The following is a 26,116-nucleotide window of genomic DNA, read 5'->3' as shown; positions in this document are numbered from 1 at the left end:
AGTGGTGTAATCTCGGCTCATTGCAACCTCTGCCTACAGATGTGAGCTACTGTGCCTGGCCTCCTTCTGGTATTTTCTTTTTTATTTTTATTATGATACAGAGGGTCGCTCTGTTGCCCAGGCTGGAGTGCAGTGGCACAGTCTCAGCTCACTGCAACCTCCACCTCCCAGGCTCAAGCAATTCTCCTGCCTCAGCCTCCCGAGTAGCTGAGATTACAGGCACCCGCCACCATGCTTGGCTAATTTTTGTGTTTTTATTAGAGACAGGGTTGCACCATGTTGGCCAGGATGGTCTCGAACTCCTGATCTCAGGTGATCCACCCACCTCGGCCTCCCAAAGTGCTGGAATTACAAGTGTGAGCCACTGTGCCTAGCCCTTGTGGTATTTTCATTCCACTTATATAACACCTTTTGTAGTTGCCCCATCATTCTTGGATTTTCTGTTGGGATTTTTTTTTCAATCTTTTTTTTCTTTTTGCTCTTCCATTTTGGAAGTTTCTATTGAGATACACTCAAGTTCAGAGATTATTTTCTCAGCCATGTCCAATCTATTAATAGACCCATCAAAAGCATTCTTCATTTCTGCTGCAGTGTTTTTATTTCTGGCATTACATTTATGCTTAGAATTTCCATTTCTCTGCTTACCATTGCCCATCTGTTCTAGAAGGCTGTCTACTTTATTCACTAGAGTCTTTAGCATATGAATCATAGTTGTTTTAGGTTCATGGTCTCACCATTTCAATATCCCTGTCATATATGAATCTGGTTCTGAGGACAGCTCTGTCTCTTAAAACTGTGGAGTTTTTGTTCTGTTTTGCCTTTTAGTCTGCCTTGTAGTTTTTGTTTCTTGATACCTGAACATGATGTAGTACGTAAAAGGGGCTGTAGTAAAAAGGCCTTTAGTAATGTGTGGGAAGATGTGTGGGAAGGAAAAGTATTTCATAGTCCTATGATTAAGTCTCAGTCTTTTTTTTTTAAGTCTTTTCATTTTTATTATTCAAAAAAGTTTCTTCCTTTTTTTTTTTTTTTTTGAGAAGAAGTCTCATTCTGTCACCCAGGCTGGAGTGCAGGGCTCATTGCAACCTCTGCCTCCCATGTTCAAGCAATTCTCCTGTCTCAGCCTCCCGAGTAGCAGAGATTACAGGTGCATGCCACCATGCCCAGCTAATTTTTGTATTTTTAGTAGAGACAGGGTTTCACCATGTTGGTCAGGCTGGTCTCAAACTCCTGACCTTGTGATCTGCCTGCCTCAGCTTCCAAAGTACGGGATTACAGGTGTGAGCCACCATGCCCAGTAAAAGTTTCATTTTTTATTTAGCTTTTTGACTCTGTGCTTGTGCCTTCAACACTTTCACAACAATTTCTGTTCCTCGATAAGGAAAGCATGCTTGATCCTGTCATGAACACATTTAGCACAAATGGAACCACCATATTCTCTGACAATTTTGTTTGTTTGTTTTGGACAATTTCATAAGAACTTTAGGTCTCACAGCATGAACCCCTCGAAGTCTGCCTGGGCACATGCCACATGCAGATTTTGGTGCTTTCCCAACCTTCTTGGTATAAAAGTAAACAATTCTATTACCTGGGGTTCGGGACAGCCCAGTTTTGTTAGAGGCTATATTGTAGGAAAGCCTACGATGGTATATCAAACACTGGACCATTCTGAGTGCCTGTAAACATCAGCAAAAGAGGAAGAAGAAAGTCTTTGCGAGTTCAAAGGTCAAATAGGATTCAGTCTCAGTCCTTTAATGAGCCCGTGCCTCTGGACTGTGAACTTCACAAGTGCTTCTCAGTACCTCCCTCACCACCATTAGGTGGAACAGGATAACTAGAGCTGGCTGGAGTTGGATATTTCTCTTCCCCCAAATCAGTAAGACTCTGAAAAAACTTTACTAGATTAGGCTCTGGTAAAACAATTTCTCTCAAGGGCAGGCCTTGTTAAGAACAGAAAGTTCTAGCATATTTCAAAATGGTTCCTTGTCCCCTTCCCCTGATGAAATCCCAAAGGATTGGCCGGGCGCGGTGGCTCAAGCCTGTAATCCCAGCACTTTGGGAGGCCGAGACGGGTGGATCGCGAGGTCAGGAGATCGAGACCATCCTGGCTAACACGGCGAAACCCCGTCTCTACTAAAAAATAGAAAAAACTAGCCGGGCGAGTTGGCGGGCGCCTGTAGTCCCAGCTACTCGGGAGGCTGAGGCAGGAGAATGGCGTAAACCCGGGAGGCGGATCTTGCAGTGAGCTGAGATCCGGCCACTGCACTCCAGCCTGGGCGACTGCGAGACTCCGTCTCAAAAAAAAAAAAAAAAAAAAAAAAAAGAACTCCCAAAGGATTTTGGCCAGTCTTTACTGTGAGAACCTGATTGAGTGCCTGGAGGTAAAACTCAGAGAAGTGTGGAAATTGCTCTATGACATGACTGGGTCCCCCTGGAGTTTTTATTTATTTTTATTTATTTGTTTTATTTTATTTTTTGAGATAGAGTCTCACTCTGTTGCCCAGGCTAGAGTGCAATGGTGTGATCTCGACTCACTGCAACCTCTGCCTCCTGGGTTCAAGTAATTCTCCTGCCTCAGCCTCCCAAGTACCTGAAATTACAGGCGCATGCCATTTTTGTATTTTTAGTAAAGATGGGGTTTTGCCATGTTGGCCAGGCTGGTCTTGAACTCCTGAATTCAGGTGATCTGCTGTCTTGGGCTCCAAAGTGCTGGGATTACAGATGTGAGCCACCACACCTGGCCCCCCTGCAGTTTTTAATCTCAGACTTGTCCACACTGAGCCTCCAGCTATTTGTCAAGTACAATTTAGATTTCCCAACCCTGACACTAGTGCCCACGGAGGTTTTTGCTTCTGAGTTCCTGCTCTATCAAGTTGCAATTCTCTGTATTTTTCTGTCTCTTCAATTTTGGGAGTAGTATTTTGCCCTGTAACCTCACTTTTCTGAGGGATCCAAGAAGAGTTGTCTTCACTTTGTCCAGCATCTTCGTTATTGTTAGGATGGAATGACTTGCAAGCTCCTTGCATAGACCTTTGCTCCATTATTTTCTTGCTCATTTACTCTCTGACCAGAAGTTGGCTATAATTCTTATGTGTTCCTTTTTCTGTATATAATGTTTCTTTTTCTTCCAACTGTCTTTGAGAGATTAACTCTTATCTTTGGTTTCAGCAGTTTGACTCACAATGTGGAATTTCTGGAATTCAGGGACCTGTGAGTTACTGTTCTTCATTAACTTTGGAAAATACTTGGCCATTATCTCTACTGATATTTCTCTTTTTTTTTTTTTTTTTTTTTTTTGAGACAGTGTCTCGCTCTATCACCAGGCTGGAGTGCAGTGGTGTGACCTCGACTCACTGCAACCTCCGCCTCCCGGGTTCAAGCAATTCTTCTGCCTCAGGCTCCCGAGTAGGTGGGACTACAGGTGTGCGCCACCACACCCGGCTAATTTTTGTAGTTTTAGTAGAGACGGGGTATCACTGTGTTGACCAGGATGGTCTTGATCTGTTGACCTCATGATCCACCCGCCTCGGCCTCCCAAAGTGCTGGGATTACAGGCGTGAGCCACTGCGCCCAGCCTCTACTGATATTTCTTATCCCACAGGCCGTTTCTGTTTTCTCTTGGACTTTAATTACATACAGGTGTATCTCATTTTTTTGTACTTTGGTTGATTGTGCCTCACAGATATTGCATTGATTGTATGGTGATCCGTGATGAGTGATCCTTGATGTTACTACTGTAATTGTTTGGGGATATCAACAATTCTGCCTATGTAAGACAATGAACTTAATCGATAAATGTTGTATGTGCTGTGACTGGTCCATTGACCTGCCATTGTCCCATCTCTCTCCCTCTCCTCAGGCCTCTCTGTTCCCTGAGACACAACAATATTGAAATTAGGCCAGTTAATAACCCTACAATGACCTCTAAGTGTTTAAGTGAAAGGAAGAGTCACATGTCTTTCACTTTAAATCAAAGGCTAGAAATGATTAAGCTTAGTGAGGAAGGTATGATAGGATGACAGCCAGTCATCTAGTATGAGTTAGCCAAGTTGTGAATGCAAAGGAAAAGCTCTTGAAGGAAATGAAAAGTGCTACTCCAGAGAATACCTAAATGATAAGAAAGCAAAACAGCCTTACCACTGACACTGAGAAAGTTTTAGTGATGTGGATAAAAGATCAAACTAGCCACAACATTCCTTTAAGCCAAAGACAAACCGAGAGCAAGGTCCTAGCTCTCTTCAATTCCACAAGGCTGAGAGAGGTGAGGAAGCTGCAGAATAAAAGTTTGAAGCTAACAGAGGTTGGTTCATAAGGTTTAAGGAAAGAAGCTGTCTCTACAGCATAAAAGAGCAAGGAGAAGCAGAAAGTGTTGATTGGGGTAGAAACTGCAGCAAGTTATCCAGAAGATCTAGCTAAGATCATTGATGAAAGTGGCTAAACAATAGGTTTTCAAGGTAGATGAAACAGCCTTCTATAAGAAGCAGATGCCATCTAGAACTTTTATAGCTAGAGAGAAGAAGCCAATGCCTGGCTTCAGAGCTTCAAAGGACAGTCTGGCTCTCTTGTTAGGGGCTAATGCAGTGGTAACTATAAGTAGAAGCCAATGTTCAATGTTCATTTACCATTCTGAAAATTCTAGAGCTGAGAATTATGATCAATTGCCACCACCTGTGCTCTATAAATGGAACAACAAAGCCTGGATAACAGCACATCTCTTTACAGCCTCGTTCACCAAATATTTTAAGCCCAGTATTGAGACCTATTGTTCAGAAAAAAAGATTCCTTTTTTTTTTTTTTTTGAGACAGAGTCTCGCTCTGTCGCCCAGGCTGGGTGCAGTGGCCGGATCTCAGCTCACTGCAAGCTCCGTCTCCCGAGTTTACGCCATTCTCCTGCCTCAGCCTCCCGAGTAGCCAGGACTACAGGCGCCTGCCACCTCGCCCGCTAGTTTTTTTGTATTTTTTAGTAGAGACGGGGTTTCACCGGGTTAGCCAGGATGGTCTCGATCTCCTGACCTTGTGATCTGCCCGTCTCGGCCTCCCAAAGTGCTGGGATTACAGGTGTGAGCCACTGCGCCCGGCCATAGATTCCTTTCAAAATATTACTGCTCATTGACAATGTACCTGGTCAACCAAGAGCTGTGATAGAGATGTACAGGAGATGAATGCTGTGTTTTCATGCCTTGTAACACAATATACAATCTGCAGCCCACAGATCAAAGAGTCATTTCAAATTTCAAGTCTTATTTCTTAAGAAATACATTTCATAAGGCTATAGCTGCCATAGATAGTGATTCCTCTCATGGATCCAGGCAAAGTCAACTGAAAACTTTCTGGAAAGGATTCACCATTCCAGATGCCAATTTGTGATTCATGGAAGGAGGTCAAAATGTCAACAGTTTAATAGGAGTTGGGAAGAAGTTGATTCCAACCCTTGTGGATGACTTTCAGAGGTTCAGGACTTCAGTGGAGGAAGTCACTGCATATGTGGTGGAAATAGCAAGAGAACTACAATTATAAGCAGAACCTAAAGGTGTGACAGAATTACTGCAAATTCATGACAAAACTTTAACAGATGAGGAGTTGCTTCTTATGGATAAACAACAAAAATGGTTTCTTGAGATGGAATCTACTGTTGAAGATACTGTAAGCATTGTTGAAATGGCAACAAAGGATTAGAATATGACATATTCTTAGTTACTTAGTTGATAAAGTAGTGGCAGGATCTAAGAAGGTTGAATGTCTCTTTTTTTTTTTGAGATGGAGTTTCGCTCCTGTTGCCCAGACTGGAGTGCAATGATGTGATCTCAGCTCACTGCAACCTCCGCCTCCCATGTTCAAGTTTCTCCTGTCTCAGCCTCCTGAGTAGCTGGGATTACAGGCATGTGCTACCATACCCAGCTAATTTTGTATTTTTAGTAGAGATAGGGTTTCTCCTTGTTGGTCCGGCTGGTCTTGAAACTCCAACCTCAGGTGATCCACCCGCCTCGGCCTCCCAAAATGCTGGGATTGCAGGCGTGAGCCACCACACCTGGCCATCGATGTCTTATTTTAAGAAATTGCCACAGCCATCATCAGTCAGCAGCCATCAACTCAAAGCAAGATCCTCTACTGCTACTTGCTGAAGGGTCAGATGATTATTAGCATTTTGTTTTGATAAAGCATTTTTAAATTAAGGTAGGTATGTTGTTTTTCTTTAGACATAATGCTATTGCACACTTAATAGACTATGGTATAGTTTAAACATAACTTTTATATGTACTCATTAACAAAAAAATTAATGTGACTTGCTTTATTATATTTGTTTTATGGCAGTGGTCTGGAGCCAAACTGTAATATTTTCAAGGTTTGCCTGTACATCAGGCTATTTGATCTTACCCCACAGTTCTTGGACGCTCTGTCCTGTATCCCCACCACTACTCTCTTTTGCTTTGTCTGTTTAGATACTTGCTATTGACCTCTTTTCAAGTTCATGAATTCTTCAGCTATATCAAGTTTGAAGAAATTCTCTATCTCCAATATTGTGGCCTTTTTTTTTTTTTTTTTGACACAGAGTCTCGCTCTGTTGCCCAGGCAAGAGTGCAGTGGCACGATCTCAGCTCACTGCAACCTCCGCCTCCCGGGTTCAAGCAATTCTCATGCCTCAGCCTCCTGAGTAGCTGGGATTATAGGTGTGTGCTACCACCCCTGGCTAATTTTTTGTATTTCTAGTAGAGCTGGGGTTTCCCCATGTTAGACAGGCTGGTCTCGAACTCCTGGTCTCAACTGATCTATCTGCCTTGGCCTCCCAAAGTGCTGGGATTACAGGGTATAAGCCACAGTGCCTGGCCAACCTTTTTATGTATGTATATCTGGTGTTTCCATTTCACCCTTTTTTACCCACTTCTCTGCTGAAATTCACTATCTGTTCATTATTTCCCACCTTTTCCACCAGATATGTTAATATATTAATTGATTGTCTTAGGGTCTGCTAGTCCCAACCTCTGTTTCATTTCTGAATTGGATTCTTTTGGTTTTTGATTGAATGCCAGACTCGTGTATAACAGAAGGAATAAGGTAGATTGTGTTATACCTGGAAATGCACACACTTCTGTCAGACGGATATAGTTTGGATGTTTGTTCCTTCCGAATCTCATGTTGAAAAGTGATTCTTGATGTTGGAAGTAGGGCCTGGTAAGAGGTGTTTGGGTCATGCGAGGGATCCCTCATGAGCAGCTTGGTGCCCTCTTTAGGGTAATGAGTTCTCCATTAGTTCACGTGAAAGCTGGTTTTTTAAAAAGAGCTTGGGCCAGGCGTGGTGGCTCATGCCTATAATCCCAGCACTTTGGGAGGCCAAGGTGGGTGGATCACTTGAAGTCAGGAGTTCGAGACCAGCCTGGCCAACATGGTGAAACCCCATCTCTACTAAAAACACAAAAATTAGCCAAGCTTGGTGGCGCATGCTTGTAATCCCAGCTACTCAGGAGGCTGAGGCATAAGAATCCCTTGAACCCAGGAGGCGGAGGCTGCAGTGAGCTGAAACGGTGCCACGGAACTCCAGCCTGGGTGACAGACTGAGACACTATCTCAAAAAATAAATAAATAAAATAAGATAAATAAATAAGAACTTCGCATCTCTCTTGCTCCTGCTCTTGTCATGTGACACATCAGCTCCCCTTTCCTTCTGCCACAAGTAAAAGCTTCCTGAGGCCTAACCAGAAGCAAATGCTGGCACCGTTTCTTGTATAATCTGTAGAACCACGAGCCAAAATAAACCTCTTGTCTATAAATTATCCAGCCTCAGGTATTCCTTTATAGCAATGCAAAATGCATTAACACAGAGACCACTAGTTTGGAAATTGTGTCAGTGTAAACACCAGTTTTAGGGGTTTGAGTTGGATTAATGCTGTCACTATCTTCAGTATACTACAGGCTTCAAATTCTTCCAGTGCTTGACTGCTATTACCTTATGCTTATAGCGCACCTGGAGTACAGGAGGACTTTTCTGAGTCCCACCCTCAATTTTCAGGGATCCCTGTATGCCTACACCACAGAGAGGATCTATATTTACACCCCTGCTGCTTCCTCAACAACAGACTGGCATTCCTTGTTACTTAGTGCTAGGCTTGTAGCAGAGACAGGTTTTTTTGTCTTTGGCTAGTCTGAGTCTTAGGGAGGCTTTGTGAGCCTGGCCCACAGGGATGTGGCTTTCTCAACATTCCTGCACCACTTCTCAACAGTAGTCAAAATCTGTTTCAAATCTATTGTTGGTCTTGTGCAACAATTTCATGCCCATTCCCCACTGGGAGCAGACCTCTTTATCCATGTGGCATCTTGGGCCTAGATTTTCCGCCCCTCCTCCAAGGTCAATTTTTGCTTCTACTCCTCTAGAAGTAATATTGTTTTCCTGTGTCCTGAAGGCAGAACATTTCCTACCTCTCTCCCAAAAGCAGGTGCATTTTGTCTACATTCCTACCCCAGAGCAATGAATTTCTGCCTGGGCCCCAGGAATGATATGGATTGTTGCTCCTCCCTACAGTAGCCTAAGGCTTTTGCATCATTCAAGAGAAGAGCTTCAAAGTAGGCAGGGTTTCAAGGCAGCTAACTACCTTCTGTTTGCTTAAACCACCTACTGAGACTTTCTAGTTCCCCACCCTGCTTCCAGGCTTTCTTGAGGCCCAGTGTAGGCCCTTGGGAAAGAACTTGTTAGTGTGTATGAAGTTCCCTTATTTCAGATTCTTGGCTATTCCAAACTAGTATGCTAGCCCACACATACACTTTAGGAATTTGTTAAAATTTTTGCTAATGTTTTCTTACCTGTTTATATAAAGGCCATCTCTTTCTCTTGGGTTCTTCCTAAGGTTAAACAGTCAGTATTGTTTGGACGAATGGAGGCAAGATGGTGCACTTCCGGGTTCTTCTTCACCAACTTTTCCCTTCCCGCGCGTGCGCGAAAATGCAGCCAGCGCCCAGGGAGGGGTGCAGACCAACCGGGCATGCGCCAGGTGACGTCAATCCGAAGAGACCAAGATTTACCTGGTCGCACCTGCGGAACGCCCCCCCACACGCCCGTGCCCCGCCTATTGCCCTCCCACTCCTAGAAAAGCCGCTCCGGACAGACGCCAGGCGCGCCTTCCTCAGTCCTCCACTCCTGTCGGGATGTCAGGACTGCAGGAACTCCGTCCGAGCGCCCCACCGAGGACTCTGTCGGCCTTCTTTGCCGGAGGCCGACAGACCTCTTTCCCACACCTTAGGTGACCAAAATAAACTTGCAGTTTTGCTCCTACACTTGCCTACTCCCTGGTTCTTTTGTGCCCGCTCTGGTGGTCTTTAGAAAAACAAATCAAGTATGTCCCATCTATCCTTGTAGGACTTAATCACTCTTTGGGATTTGGTTTGTTTGCCTCGTAATTTCAGTTCTTTGATATGCTCAAGAAAAAAAGCTTTAATTTTACGGATGACCCAGCCTTTTCTCCTTGTTAAAATGGGAATGACAGTCTCTTGAGGTTTTCCACATCTTCTTCAGAAGCAAAGCTCTGACTACCTCTATTAAAGTTAGTTGATTTTTTGTTACTCTGTTAAGTCAGTATCATTTCCATTACTGCACATATTAAAACTAGTAATTTTTTTACTTTGTCTCTTCCATTAGACTTTAACCCCACAAAAACATATACTACATTGCTTTATTGTTGTAATCCATTATACCTAGCACCGTAATTGTACATACAGTACTCAAAACTAATACATATGACAGGTATTCATATTTTCAAAAACGAAAAACATTAACCCAACATAGAGAAAATACGTTAAAAACATCCATGGAAATATTAAGGAACAGAGGGAGAGGAGAGGCAAGAGCACAAAGGCAAACTGGGAAATTGTATTGTGAACCATCAGTTAGGTTTTAATTTATAACCTGCCTGGAGACTCTGTCTACAGCGTTGACTGAGTTCAAAACATAACGCACAAATAAGAAAAGTATACCCCAAACCACTCTTCTTTAATTAAGCTCTAAGAAAAACTCAAATAAATGAAATAGTAAAACATTAATCAATAATTCCTTATTGTTTATTCTCCTCTTACAAAAAGACACTTGGGACAAATAAATATAAAATGGCATATATCATATTTAGCAATGGGCAAATACACATTTTCTTGGTATTCTCCACAAGAATAAACTAATAAATTTTTCAAAGGCATACTCGTTCTATCCATTTCTTACCCTCTAAAAAAAAAAAGGCAATTATTTTAATTCCCTGTAATTTTTAACAATGAATTCTCAAAATAAGTAATCTAGGACTATTCAGGGACCAAGACATCTGAATCAACAAGTTAAAAAAAAAAAAATGTGTCTGTACACACACACACATGATATTGCCCAGAAACTCCAACTAATGAAGAGTCTTACATGTTTTTCATTTCATATAGTTTGCATGAAGAGTCTGTTCTGTTCAAATCTGAATGGCAAATAATATAAAACAGAAAGTAAGCTGAGCACAATGTGTGTGTGTGCGTACTTTTCTGTCCTAAGAGAAAACATTAAATACAGGTATATTTAATATACAGTGAACATACCATGTGTTTTCTTAAAGCCAACAAAATCCTGATTTCCTGTAGCTTGGAGGTGATACAGAAGGCAGAAGACAAATACCAAATTTAGCTAATAAAATATACCCTGCCTATTGGCTCCAGCAATACACCAGAGTTTGAGCAATGACGGATATCCAAGTGTATATGTTTTGTTAAAATTCGTCTTCAGGCAAATACCTGAAGAGTTTTGCTAATACTTTAAATCAAATATTCTTACTTAATGATTTATCCATCATATGGAAATATGTACAACATATTTCAAATCAGAAAAGGGGTGAATTTTCCCCCTGCCCTTCAAAAAATTATTTTTAAAAATCCACTTCAAATAATTTATTTGGTGCTTTTTAATCACTTTTCACTTTATGAAGACCATTTTTCTAGAAAGGCAGACAAGAATATAAAATGACTAAGGGGTCATTATCAAAATAATCAAATGGAATTGAAATTTATTTCTGTGTACTTTCTGTACTCCCTAAGTCTTGTGCTAATTAATTACATTTTACTTCATCCCCTGTAATGTTATAAATATGCACCTTAATATAGAAAAACTGGCTCTTATATTTTAAAACCCCCTCCTCCTCCTCACCTATCTTCCCAAATATTTTAAGCAGAAAATCAATCTTGCTGCTTTAAGGATTGATGTAATATTTGCTAAAAACGACCCCTAATAAACCCTTTAGACTTTTCCAACCAGCACCAAATTTAAGGGGTTTATTCACTCTGAGGTTGCATGAAGATGGAAATTAAAAATATCAGTATAAGTAGAACCACACTTAAGAAAAAGCACCTAAAGATGGAGGACAGATAACTCCTACCTATCAGTGGTAAACCATATTCCTGTTTCTATGTATATAATAATCTAGGTATTTTTGGTTCTGGTACTAAGTCTAATTTTTTTTTTTTTTTTTTAATTTCAAAGCCAATTTAAAACAGGGGGGAAATACATTTTCAAAATTTTTGGGGTGAAGTTCACTACACTATGAGACTAATTTTGTATGTGGCAAGTTATAACTTCAGAGGTGTGAATAAATATCAGAAAGCCCAAAGTGGAGAGCTAGTCCATCAACATGCACGATCAGGAATCCTATGAAAGTCACAAGGCATTGGGATTTGGTGATTTACATTAACCTCCTCATGGTAGAAGATAGTGTTTAATGATGAATGCAGACTGTGCTCACTGCTCATGAGACACACACAACACTACTGCTGAGGTCCCACTTTGTGATAATTTAGAATCATCCAAATTTAATTCCAGAAAATGTAAATCTGGAATATGAATGTGAAGACAGACAGTACAAATAGCAGTTGAGTGAAACCTGCCTGTAACGATCTTTATTTTTTGTTTCCTTTAAGGCTACACAAAATCTGTACATAAACAAGGCAATTAATTATCATAATAAAAATAACCCCTTACAAATAGCCAAGGTGTCCGGTCAGATTCCACAGGGAGTATATGTTGTATCACATTCTATTCCACTTGTGTATTTTTCTGTGAGTCTGCTGGGTTAGGATCGATTCTTTCTGGAAATATTAGCTTCTCACAGACTGCTTCCTTTATTGGTAAATACTGGGATATTTCATTAGGTTCCGTGAAGAGGGAAGGTGGAACATGCTAGGAAATACATAAATCATATTAGCATATTCAGTTATACTGACATTTCTTGAGAATGTTTTGATTCAAGCATTCATAAAGCATGGGAATTTTAAAATCAGGTGCAATATATGCATACGTGCTCCTAAAAATAATAGGTATTTCTTGTTACTGAATCATTCAACTTTGTTACTGAATGATTTCATCAAAGATCACAGGGTTATATAATTTATAATGTTCCCACAAATGTAGCGAGAATTTAATATATTAATCCAACCCTATGTACCTGCTGCTTTTCTAACTTGAAAACACTAGTCTTCCATTAGAGCCCAGCATGTAGTCTACAATAGAATCTAAGTAACTTTTCTGTTCCAAGTATATTCTATACACAGACAGAAATAAGTACTAAAGGTAAAAAAAAAAAAGAAAATCAAGTTTATAGGCAAGTATCAATTTTTAAGCAACCCATTATAGAATCCTAAGTTCTAAGGAAGGCTTCACAGGTCCCAGGGGAGTAAAAAATAAAGAAAAATGATGCCAAAATAAACAAATCATGGTATAGAATCACCACATCTTAGGAAGAGAAAAGGAGACTGTGTAGAAAGAAATAAGGTGGCGGGGTGGTAAGTGGAAAGAACGTCCATCACCAGACAGTTATGTGACTCAGAGTAAGTCACACCTCTGGGTTTCAGTTTCTCCAGAACAAAATGTGAAAATTAGATTAGATGAGGCTTAAGTACCTAGCAGCTCTAAATGTTCTTGTATTTGAGGTAAGGTCAGAAAAGTTATGCTCCAGTAGAATTTATATCCTATAAAGCCCCACTAGGTGAATGAATGGGTTTAGGGATATAAACTTGGGTGGTTGGGGTAAGGGGTATACACTACTTAAATTAAAATGAAACATTAAAATTCAATGTCTAAAAACTGATATTTAAGTATTTACCATCAAATTAGAAATTTTGCTTTCTCGTGATGTATATTCTCGTAACATGTAGGTCTTGTCAGCCTGTATTTAAAAATAAACAAGTCTCAATAAATTTAATTATACTGATTTACAAAATCCTTTCTATCAAATAGACCGCCTACATTTTAGAACAGGTTGTCAAAACAGCGTGCAGTCTAATGAGAATATCTTGTTCTACACTGAGATAACTCCTATTTAATCCACGTCGAGAACTCTGGATTATTATTTCCACTTTCTACACATTGTAATAACGATACACATATGTAAACAGATTTAGTAATTACCATGTAAGAGAAATATAGCAAAGATTTTACTTTGAAAGAATATGTATATAAACAAAATATGCAAGAGATTTTAAAATTACTTCAAGTTTGAAACATCTTTCCCTTAAGCCATCTTATCATTTACCTACATAATTGTGCTGCTTTTATGTTGCAAAACTATGCTTTAAAATTTTTTTCTTTTCCATTCCACAAAGCTCTTATCAAATAGCTTATTTAAAATCACCTTTGTTGTACTTCAGTTTTTCCCATTGAAGATTTTTGGTTAGGTTTTATAACAGCAATTTACTATAATTTACTTCTTGAAACACTTTTCAATAAAAGAAAAACCACAAAATTATATGCCTTTAAGGTTTCACTCTCTTGTATTGATAAAAACAGATTAATAGTCACTGTAGGAAAAAAATCAAATAATATAAAAGAAAAAGTATAAATCATCAGTGATCACAGCATATAGGTAACACTACCTTTAATACTTAGAAATCTCTACAGAGAATCTCATGTAACTAAATTCATACTTGCTTTTTAAAGTTCAACACTGAAATGAGTATCTTTCAAAATTACTTAAATATCAATCTCTGCAACCAATTTTAATAATTACGTATTTTTATACCATATGGATAGAAACAATTTAATCAATGGCCATTTAATGGGCATTAAGTTCCTACTTTCCTTCCTTTCTGCTACTATAAACAATATTACTGTGAATATTCATGTACATACAACTCTGAGTAATTGTCCAATTAATATTTGTAGATTATTATATAAAAGAATCCTTTTAGGATAAATTCCTAAAATTCAGTGTTGTTTAATTAAAAGAGTATTTTTAACATTTAGGCCAGGTGCGGTAGCTCATGCCTGTAATCCCAGCACTTTGGGAGGCTGAGGCAGGTGGATCACTTGAGGTCAAGAGTTCAAGACCAGCCTGGTCAACATGGCAAAACCCCATCACTCCACTAAAAAAAAAAAAAAAAAAAAAAATTGCCGGGTGTGGTGGTGGCCGCCCGTAATCCCAGCTACTAGGGAGGCTGAGACACGAGAATTAGTTGAACCCAGGAAGCAGAGGTTGCATGAGCCAAGATCATGCCACTGCATTCCAGCCTGGGCGACAGGGCAAGACTCCATCTTAAATAAATAAATAAAGAACAGATTTCCCTTTCTGGGGGACAAAAATATAGCCTATGTTTAGTACTTTGTCACCACTTTTAAAAAGAAAAACGTCTACCACTGTCACCATGTTATTTCAAGAAAAAAAAAAAACATCCCTAAGTGAAGGATTTAGAAAACACCAACGCAATCCTATCCTACTAGGTTCAAATTCCAGTTCTGCCACCTACTAACTGTAAAACTTACGTATGTTTCTTTTTTTTAATGTTCTTTGAGACAGGGTCTTGCTCTGTCACTGCAGCCTCAACCTCACCAGCTCAAGCGATCCTTCTACCTCAGCCTCCCAAGTAGCAGCTAGGACTACAAATCCGTGCCACCATGCATGGCTAATTGTTTATTTTTTGTAGAGACAGAGGTCTTGCTATGTTGCCCAGGCTGGTCTCAAAGTCCTGGGTTCAAATGATCCTCCCACCACAGCCTCCCAAAGTGTTAGGATTATAGGCATGAGCCACCACACCTGGCTCACCTAAGCTATTTAATCCTTCTTTGCCTTAGTTACATCAGGATAAAACAGAGATAATATCAATATTATTGATAATAAGACAGAGATAATACAATAAAACAGATAATATTGATTTCATAGGGTTGTTATTAGACTTAACTATTACTATGACTACAGTAACTAACACTGGCGGTCTCTTCTCTAATTCCTCATTCTACATAATCGCGAATTTTATGTTAAAGATTCATTCAGAAATTAAGCCCTCCTCCTTTTTTTTTAAACACTTAAAAAAAAAAAAAAAAAGCCCTGCATGTTAACAGCTCTTTCAGATGGAACACAGGTATTTCAAACTTTAAAACAACTATCAAAATAATTATATAATACAAATTTCAGGAGGCCATGTGATTGGCCTGATTAAAATATATATATATATCTATAAACACATTTTTTTTTTTAGATGAAGTTTCACTCTTCTTGCCCAGGCTGGAGAGCAACGGCACGATCTTGGCTCACTACAATCTCTGCCTCCCAGGTTCAAGTGATTCTACTGCCTCGCCTTCCCAAGTAGCTGGGATTACAGGCACCCACCACCATGCCTGGCTAATTTTTTGTACTTTTAGTAGAGATGCGGTTTCACCATGTTGGCCAGGTTGTCCTCAAACTCCTGATCTCAGGTGATCTATCCACCTCGGCCTTCCAAAGTGCTGGGATTACAGGCATGAGCTACAGTGCCCGGCCTTGGCCTGATTAAAATATTAATGTACTTCCTGTATACTAATGTACATCAGAACATTATACAAACAACATATACTGTAAACAAAGGTAAGAGTTAAAGGACAGTTTTCTTAAACATGGATAAAGTACTTATAAAATTTTTTCAAAAGACCCCTCCCCAACTAGGGACTGTCTTTTAGAAAACATTTTGGGTCACCAGAACTTTTGTAAAAGAAAATGTAATGTTTTGATAATAGCCTGCAGTCAACAGTGAATGTGAAACACTCAGACTTAACAGTTAGAAAGACTGCCATATAATATAGATTGTTTAATTTCAAATTCTCAGATTGACAATGAAACAACACAAACAAGCCCAGTATCAATTAGTATATTCATTAAACAAGAATAAATACCTCATGGTAAAGTCTCGTGTCATTCATTCTGATAAGCACCCCATCAATTCTCAAGAAAAACCGCAATAGCAGGAAAAAGCTAGAAGGCATTACTCTCTGGGAAAAAAAAAGGTACATTAATATTTTAATAAAAATTAAATATTTTATTACTTTACTGAAAGAAAAAATTTGAAAAAAAAGAAAAAAAACACTGGAATAAGGCTGAATTCACAGTTTATAAAAATCTCTCAACTAGAAGCTCTTTGTCCTAGCTCCAACTAGCCTCAAAACCTTGTGCAAACTATTTAACATCATGGTTTCGGTTTCCTAAAATATTTTTTCTAGGCGGGGGGAGATATTGAGGTTTAAAAGACTTAAAAACATACCCAAGTAATGTAAACATTATAATGTTTATTTTTAAAAATGACAGGTACTGACAGTAAATGTCAACACCAATAAAACCAAAATGAAAGAACAACCTAGTTCTTTGTCACTACTCACTTATTCACTTTACATAAAACAAAGCAATAGACCTTACACAGAATGCTCTAATTCAGTTCAACCAATAGGCACTACTTCATATTGCTAAATACCTGGTTTATCAGAACACTATAACGCATTCTTAACATCTTTCATCTGTGGCACATCTACAAATTCCTCTGCTTTCCAAGTATAACTACTAAAGATAGGCAGAGTCAGTGGAGAAAGTATGAAGGTGGGTCCTGGTGGCAGGGAGGCAGTGGTTGAATGGAATGTGAGGTATTTGGGTCTTTAAACTGACAATGTTGAGCTGGCATGGTGGCTCACACCTATAATCACAGCATTTTGGAAGGTTGGGGTGGAAAGATCACTTGAGCCCAGGAGTTCAAGACCAGCCTGGGCAACAGAGTCAGATCTCATCTCTACAAAAAATATAAAAAATTAGCAAAGCATGGTGGCACAAGCCTGTAGTCCTAGCTACATGGAAGGCTAAGCTGGGAGGATGGCTTGAGCCTGGGAGGTCAAGGCTGCAGTGAGCCATGATTGTGCCACTGCACTCCAGGCTGGGCAACAGAGGAAGACCTTGTCTCAAAATTAATTAATTAATTAAATAAAGTGAGTATGCTTGGCCATTTGCTAAATAAATATCTACAGTCTACTAACACCAAGTTCTTACTGTAGTAAGTCACGTATTTATATAAATGAAAAAACAGAATCCCAATGTTCAAAAAGGTTTATCAGCCAGGGAAACTGTCAAACAGATGTGGTAGCTGCTATAATAGAGGTATGCACAAGGCTTGATAAGCATTTGAAAAAGAAGTATGTAAGTGTGCTAAAGAACATCAGATAAGGCAAGGCTTGAACTGACCACAGAAAGAACAGTTGGAGATGGGATGGAGAATTTCTTTTTTTTTTTTTTGAGACGGAGTCTCGCTTTGTCGCCCAGGCTGGAGTGCAGTGGCGCGATCTCAGCTCACTGCAAGCTCCGCCTCCCGGGTTTATGCCATTCTCCTGCCTCAGCCTCCCGAGTACCTGGGACTACAGGCGCCCGCCACCTCGCCCGGACAGATTTTGGATTTTTTTAGTAGAGACGGGGTTTCACAGTGTTAGCCAGGATGGTCTGGATCCGCCCGTCTCGGCCTCCCAAAGTGCTGGGATTACAGGCTTGAGCCACCGCGCCTGGCGGGGTGGAGAATTTCAGGAAGGGGAACTGCCTGTACAAAAAGTACCGAGGCATGAAATAGTAACATATACTCAGGGAACTGCCTATAATCTTATATATAAGCACGGGGCTACATTAATGATAAAGAAGAAATAACAGTAACCCAGTAATGATAGTGACTTAACTGCCTGGAGAGTCACCATCCACAGGCCCAATTCTTTTCTGCCTTAGGACCATTACACACCCTCTTCCCTTAACTGGAGTATTCTCCTGGCTAATGTTCACTTGTCCTTCAGAATTCAGTACACATGTCATTTCCACAGAGGGGCCTTTCTTACCATTCCACATCACAGTAGATTTCTCTTGGTATTCTCTCTCATAGTACTCCACTACAAATTAACAGATTTGTAACTATCTTCATTTATGTTTCCACTTGACTGTAGGCTCCATGATGGTGGAAATATCTGCTTTGTTCACCACCACATCTCTATTGCTTAGAAAAGTACCCAGCACACAGCAGGTGCTCATTAACCATTTTCTGGATAAAACTGAGGCTAGAAGGTATTAATATCTTTGCTAGAGAAAAGGCTCTGAGCCAAACTGTATTCTGACGGGGTTATCGGCAACAGACTTAAAAACAAGACTTATAGTAAAGGAAAGCTGTAGAAATAACCTGACTTATGACAACTTGATGTCCCAACACATTGGGAAGCATATCATTATTTGACATTACTACACAAGTGATATGTGTAATTTATGGAAAGACTGACTTGCAACGTTTCTTCAATTTTCAAAGTTACTAATAGTCACACTGGACACAACACAGGCAGTAAACCGAAGTATCATTTTAGCATGGCACAGTAGAGAGACTAGGAATTAGGAGGCCAGAGCTCTAGTGCCAATACAACAGCATATTTTAGGGCAGTAGTTCTTTCCTAGGGGACGTTTGGGAATTTGTGAGGTATTTTTTGTTGTCACATCAATAAGCAACCAATATCGACCGTTAGTGAATAAGGACCAGAACAACAGATCTGGGATGCACAGGATAGTCCTATACAACAAAGTCCAGTCCTGCATTCCACAAAACTTGCAATATCTTACTAGACATTCACAGAGGTGAAAAAGCCTACTTACAATGATCTGACTTTAGACCCTAATTCCATTTTACATAGATACTAAAAAAAAAAATCACCCAATTATCCAGGAAGGCAACTATTTTCCAAATCAAGGAAGATTATACTTTGTTTTATTTAGAACTTCTCTAAGAGTTGTTCACCATTTTGGAAAATTGTGTTAGAGTCACTGATTGATAACTTACATCTCCGTCAGCCTACATTTTTTGCTGTCATATTTATGGTGACTCGGTATGCAAATATAAGTACCTGACTGCTTCAATATATCTTTGGTGCAGTCGTATTATGCATTTAAGTATTAAAATATATTTTATTCTAAACCAATTTCCTTTAATTTTATAATTAAAATATGTTGAATGCTGCAAAGTAGGTGGATTAAATAATCTACAAATTTCACTACAGGGTAGTAGTATCTATAAACTAATACTTCAGCTTAGAGTAGTTGGTAAAAAAATGCTCTTCAGTTTCAGACTTACTATGTACTCTTGTACACACACATGCATACACATATCCTCTCGAGCAACTCCATCCACAAAACCACATGCGCTTCCCAAATACCGACCCACTTACAGACATGATATATATACCCTTTTGAATACAAATGCACACCCAGATACGCCAACTCATAATGAACATTTAGCATAGTCAGTTCAGAAGGTGGGTAGACAAGTGAAAAGATACAAGACTAGATGAGCTGAAGAGAGAATAAATCTCAACCAAAAAAAGTAAATTTAGAGTTATAAGTGAGCAAAGGAGTAAAGCATACGAAAACAACTACCTAATGCTAGAATAATGATATATATTAGATGATACAAAGAAAACTTTGCAATTAGTTTCATGACCTTAAGCTATGTTTTTGGGCCTTGTCTATAAAATATGGAGGCTACATAAAATGATTCTCTAAAAATTCATTACAATTTCAAAATCCTTTGATTCTACCAAAAAAAAATTGACTTTTATTTTTAGATAAGTAAAAATAAAATAAAAATTTTTACTTATCTAAGGCCGGGCGTGGTGCCTCAAGCCTGTAATCCCAGCACTTTGGGAGGCCGAGACGGGCGGATCACGAGGTCACGAGATCGAGACCATCCTGGCTAACAAGGTGAAACTCCGTCTCTACTAAAAAATACAAAAAACTAGCCAAGCGAGGTGGCAGGTGCCTGTAGTCCCAGCTACTCGGGAGGCTGAGGCAGGAGAATGGCGTAAACCCGGGAGGCGGAGCTTGCAGTGAGCTGAGATCCGGCCACCGCACTCCAGCCTGGGCGACAGAGCAAGACTCCGTCTCAAAAAAAAAAACAGGGGGGCGGAGCAAGATGGCCGAATAGGAACAGCTCCAGTCTCCAACTCCCAGCGCGAGTGACACAGAAGACCGGTGATTTCTGCATTTTCAACTGAGGTACTGGGGTCATCTCTCTAGGGAGTGCCGGACAATCGGTCCTGGTCAGCTGCTGCAGCCTGACCAGCGTGAGCTGAAGCAGGGCGAGGCATCGCCTCACCTGGAAGCGCAAGGGGGAAGGAAATCCCTTTTCCTAGCCAGGGGAACTGAGACACACAACACCTGGAAAATCGGGTAATTCCCACCCCAATACTGCGCTTTAAGGAAACAGGCACACCAGGAGAATATATCCCACACCTGGCCGGGAGGGTCCCATGCCCACGGAGCCTCCCTCACTGCTAACACAGCAGTCTGCCGCGATCTATCCGCAAGGCAGCAGCGAGGCTGGGGGAGGGGCGCCCGCCATTGCTGAGGCTTAAGTAGGTAAACAAAGCCGCTGGGAAGCTCGAACTGGGTGGAGCTCACAGCAGCTCAAGGAAACCTGCCTGTCTCTGTAGACTCCACCTCTGGGGACAGCCCACAGCTGAGGTCCAATAGGGAAAGCAGCGGGGGCGGTGCAGAGGCGAACGACTCTGTCTGACAGCTTTGGGGAGAGCCGTGGATCTCCCAACGCGGAGGTTGAGATCCCAGAACGGACAGACTGCCTGCTCAGGTGGGTCCCTGACCCCTGAGTAGCCTAGCTGGGAGACATCCCCCACTAGGGGCAGTCTGACACCCCACACCTCACAGGGTGGAGTCATCCCTGAGAGGAAACTTCCAAAGGAAGAATCAGACAGGTACACTCGCTGTTCAGCAATATTCTATCTTCGGCAACCTCTGCTGCTGATACCCAGGCAAACAGGGTCTGGAGTGGACCTCAAGCAATCTCCAACAGACCAACAGACAGTCCTTCTGACTGTCAGACGGAAAACTATCAAACAGGAAGGACACCTATACCAAAAACCCATCAGTACGTCACCGTCATCAAAGACCAGAGACAGATAAAACCACAAAGATGGGGAAGAAGCAGGGCAGAAAAGCTGGAAATTCAAGAAATAAGAGCGCATCTCCCCCTGCAAAGGAGCGCAGCCCATCGCCAGCAACGGATCAAAGCTGGCCAGAGAATGACTTTGACGAGATGAGAGAAGAAGGCTTCAGCCCATCAAACTTCTCAGAGCTAAAGGAGGAATTACGCACCCAGCGCAAAGAAACTAAAAATCTTGAAAAAAGAGTGGAAGAATTGACAGCTAGACTAATTAATGCAGAGAAGATCATAAACGAAATGACAGAGATGAAAACCATGACACGAGAAATACGTGACAAATCCACAAGCTTCGGTAACCGACTCGATCAACTGGAAGAAAGAGTATCAGCGATTGAGGATCAAATGAATGAAATGAAGCGAGAAGAGAAACCAAAAGAAAAAAGAAGAAAAAGAAATGAACAAAGCCTGCAAGAAGTATGGGATTATGTAAAAAGACCAAATCTACGTCTGATTGGGGTGCCTGAAAGTGAGGGGGAAAATGGAACCAAGTTGGAAAACACTCTTCAGGATATCATCCAGGAGAACTTCCCCAACCTAGTAGGGCAGGCCAACATTCAAATTCAGGAAATACAGAGAACGCCACAAAGATACTCCTCCAGAAGAGCAACTCCAAGACACATAATTGCCAGATTCACCAAAGTTGAAATGAAGGAAAAAATCTTAAGGGCAGCCTGAGAGAAAGGTCGGGTTACCCACAAAGGGAAGCCCATCAGACTAAGAGCAGATCTCTCGGCAGAAACTCTACAAGCCAGAAGAGAGTGGGGGCCAATATTCAACGTTCTTAAAGAAAAGAATTTTCAACCCAGAATTTCATATCCAGCCAAACTAAGTTTCATCAGTGAAGGAGAAATAAAATCCTTTACAGATAAGCAAATGCTTAGAGATTTTGTCACCACCAGGCCTGCCTTACAAGAGACCCTGAAGGAAGCCCTAAACATGGAAAGGAACAACCGGTACCAGCCATTGCAAAAACATGCCAAAATGTAAAGACCATCGAGGCTAGGAAGAAACTGCATCAACTAATGAGCAAAATAACCAGTTAATATCATAATGACAGGATCAAGTTCACACATAACAATATTAACCTTAAATGTAAATGGACTAAATGCTCCAATTAAAAGACACAGACTGGCAAACTGGATAAAGAGTCAAGACCCATCAGTCTGCTGTATTCAGGAGACCCATCTCACATGCAGAGACATACATAGGCTCAAAATAAAGGGATGGAGGAAGATCTACCAAGCAAATGGAGAACAAAAAAAAGCAGGGGTTGCAATCCTAGTCTCTGATAAAACAGACTTTAAACCATCAAAGATCAAAAGAGACAAAGAAGGCCATTACATAATGGTAAAGGGATCAATTCAACAGGAAGAGCTAACTCTCCTAAATATATATGCACCCAATACAGGAGCACCCAGATTCATAAAGCAAGTCCTTAGAGACCTACAAAGAGACTTAGACTCCCATACAATAATAATGGGAGATTTCAACACTCCACTGTCAACATTAGACAGATCAACGAGACAGAAAGTTAACAAGGATATCCAGGAATTGAACTCATCTCTGCACCAAGCAGACCTAATAGACATCTATAGAACTCTCCACCCCAAATGAACAGAATATACATTCTTCTCAGCACCACATCGCACTTATTCCAAAATTGACCACATAATTGGAAGTAAAGCACTCCTCAGCAAATGTACAAGAACAGAAATTATAACAAACTGTCTCTCAGACCACAGTGCAATCAAACTAGAACTCAGGACTAAGAAACTCCATCAAAACCGCTCAACTACATGGAAACTGAACAACCTGCTTCTGAATGACTACTGGGTACATAACGAAATGAAAGCAGAAATAAAGATGTTCTTTGAAACCAATGAGAACAAAGATACAACATACCAGAATCTCTGGGACACATTTAAAGCAGTGTGTAGAGGGAAATTTATAGCACTAAATGCCCACAAGAGAAAGCAGGAAAGATCTAAAATTGACACTTTAACATCACAATTAAAAGAACTAGAGAGGCAAGAGCAAACACATTCAAAAGCTAGCAGAAGGCAAGAAATAACTAAGATCAGAGCAGAACTGAAGGAGATAGAGTCACAAAAAACCCTCCAAAAAATCAATGAATCCAGGAGTTGGTTTTTTGAAAAAATCAACAAAATTGACAGACCGCTAGCAAGACTAATAAAGAAGAAAAGAGAGAGGAATCAAATAGACGCAATAAAAAATGATAAAGGGGATATCACCACCGACCCCACAGAAATACAAACAACCATCAGAGAATACTATAAATGCCTCTACGCAAATCAACTAGAAAATCTAGAAGAAATGGATAATTTCCTGGACACTTACACTCTCCCAAGACTGAACCAGGAAGAAGTTGAATCCCTGAATAGACCAATAGCAGGCTCTGAAATTGAGGCAACAATTAATAGCCTACCCACCAAAAAAAGTCCAGGACCAGATGGATTCACAGCTGAATTCTACCAGAGGTACAAGGAGGAGCTGGTACCATTCCTTCTGAAACTATTCCAATCAATTGAAAAAGAGGGAATCCTCCCTAACTCATTTTATGAGGCCAACATCATCCTGATACCAAAGCCTGGCAGAGACACAACAAAAAAAGAGAATTTTAGACCAATATCCCTGATGAACATCGATGCAAAAATTCTCAATAAAATACTGGCAAACCGGATTCAGCAGCACATCAAAAAGCTTATCCACCATGATCAAGTGGGCTTCATCCCTGGGATGCAAGGCTGGTTCAACATTCGCAAATCAATAAACGTAATCCAGCATATAAACAGAACCAAAGACAAGAACCACATGATTATCTCAATAGATGCAGAAAAGGCTTTTGACAAAATTCAACAGCCCTTTATGCTAAAAACGCTCAATAAATTCGGTATTGATGGAACGTACCTCAAAATAATAAGAGCTATTTACGACAAACCCACAGCTAATATCATACTGAATGGGCAAAAACTGGAAAAATTCCCTTTGAAAACTGGCACAAGACAGGGATGCCCTCTCTCACCACTCCTATTCAACATAGTGTTGGAAGTTCTGGCTAGGGCAATCAGGCAAGAGAAAGAAATCAAGGGTATCCAGTTAGGAAAAGAAGAAGTCAAATTGTCCCTGTTTGCAGATGACATGATTGTATATTTAGAAAACCCCATGGTCTCAGCCCAAAATCTCCTTAAGCTGATAAGCAACTTCAGCAAAGTCTCAGGATACAAAATTAATGTGCAAAAATCCCAAGCATTCTTATACATCAGTAACAGACAAGCAGAGAGCCAAATCAGGAATCAACTTCCATTCACAATTGCTTCAAAGAGCATAAAATACCTAGGAATCCAGCTTACAAGGGATGTCAAGGACCTCTTCAAGGAGAACTACAAACCACTTCTCAGTGAAATCAAAGAGGACACAAACAAATGGAAGAACATACCATGCTCATGGATAGGAAGAATCAATATTGTGAAAATGGCCATACTGCCCAAGGTTATTTATAGATTCAATGCCATCCCCATCAAGCTACCAATGACTTTCTTCACAGAATTGGAAAAAACGGCTTTAAAGTTCATATGGAACCAAAAAAGACCCCGCATTGCCAAGACAATCCTAGGTCAAAAGGACAAAGCTGGAGGCGTCACGCTACCTGACTTCAAACTATACTACAAGGCTACAGTAACCAAAACAGCATGGTACTGGTACCACAACAGAGAAATAGACCAATGGAACAGAACAGAGTCCTCAGAATAATACCACACATCTACAGCCATCTGATCTTTGACAAACTGACAAAAACAAGAAATGGGGAAAGGATTCCCTATTTAATAAATGGTGCTGGGAAAATTGGCTAGCCATAAGTAGAGAGCTGAAACTGGATCCTTTCCTTACCCCTTATACGAAAATTAATTCAAGATGGATTAGAGACTTAAATGTTAGACCTAATACCATAAAAACCCTAGAAGAAAATCTAGGTAGTACCATTCAGGACATAGGCATGGGCAAGGACTTCATGTCTAAAACACCAAAAGCAATGGCAGCAAAGGCCAAAATTGACAAATGGGATCTAATTAAACTAAAGAGCTTTTGCACAGCAAAAGAAACTACCATCAGAGTGAACAGGCAACCCACAGAATGGGAGAAAATTTTTGCAACCTACTCATCTGACAAAGGGCTAATATCCAGAATCTACAAAGAACTCAAACAAATATACAATTTGGGAGGCCGAGATGGGCGGATCACGAGGTCAGGAGATCAAGACCATCCTGGCTAACACGGTGAAACCCCGTCTCTACTAAAAATACAAAAACTAGCCGGGCGAGGTGGCGGGCGCCTGTAGTCCCAGCTACTCGGGAGGCTGAGGCAGGAGAATGGCGTAAACCCGGGAGGCGGAGCTTGCAGTGAGCTGAGATCTGGCCACTGCACTCCAGTCCGGGCGACAGAGCGAGACTCCGCCTCAAAAAAAAAAAAAAAAAAAAAAAAAAAAAACAAATATACAAGAATAAAACAAACAACCCCATCAAAAAGTGGGGAAAGGATATGAACAGACATTTCTCAAAAGAAGACATCCATACAGCCAACAGACACATGAAAAAATGCTCGTCATCACTCGCCATCAGAGAAATGCAAATCAAAACCACAATGAGATACCATCTCACACCAGTTAGAATGGCAATCATTAAGAAGTCAGGAAACAATAGATGTTGGAGAGGATGTGGAGAAATAGGAACACTTTTACACTGTTGGTGGGATTGTAAACTAGTTCAACCATTATGGAAAACAGTATGGCAATTCCTCAAGGATCTAGAACTAGATGTACCATATGACCCAGCCATCCCACTACTGGGTA

At 40.5% G+C, this 26,116-nt stretch overlaps 1 protein-coding gene and 1 pseudogene across 3 annotated transcripts in view; both read right to left on the bottom strand.

The window, feature by feature from the left end:
• Window positions 1-1,310: 1,310 nt before the first annotated feature.
• Window positions 1,311-2,004, bottom strand: LOC117075859 (annotated as a pseudogene).
• An 8,011-nt stretch (window positions 2,005-10,015) lies between these two features.
• Window positions 10,016-26,116, bottom strand: part of TIPRL (TOR signaling pathway regulator) — a 31,031-nt gene continuing 14,930 nt past the window's right edge. For all 3 annotated transcript variants that reach the window (XM_033198607.1, XM_033198609.1, XM_033198608.1), the window contains 3 exons: window positions 16,136-16,231; window positions 13,098-13,160; window positions 10,016-12,175 (listed from right to left, as the gene is read on the bottom strand). In XM_033198607.1, the coding sequence (XP_033054498.1) occupies window positions 12,032-12,175; window positions 13,098-13,160; window positions 16,136-16,231 (303 nt within the window). In that variant the 3' untranslated portion in view covers window positions 10,016-12,031. The remainder of the gene's footprint in view (window positions 12,176-13,097; window positions 13,161-16,135; window positions 16,232-26,116) is intronic.

Source organism: Trachypithecus francoisi, unplaced genomic scaffold (genome assembly GCF_009764315.1).
Source record: "Trachypithecus francoisi isolate TF-2019V2 unplaced genomic scaffold, Tfra_2.0 Lachesis_group5, whole genome shotgun sequence".
NCBI lineage: Eukaryota > Metazoa > Chordata > Mammalia > Primates > Cercopithecidae > Trachypithecus > Trachypithecus francoisi.
This window is presented reverse-complemented; position numbering and strand designations above follow the sequence as displayed.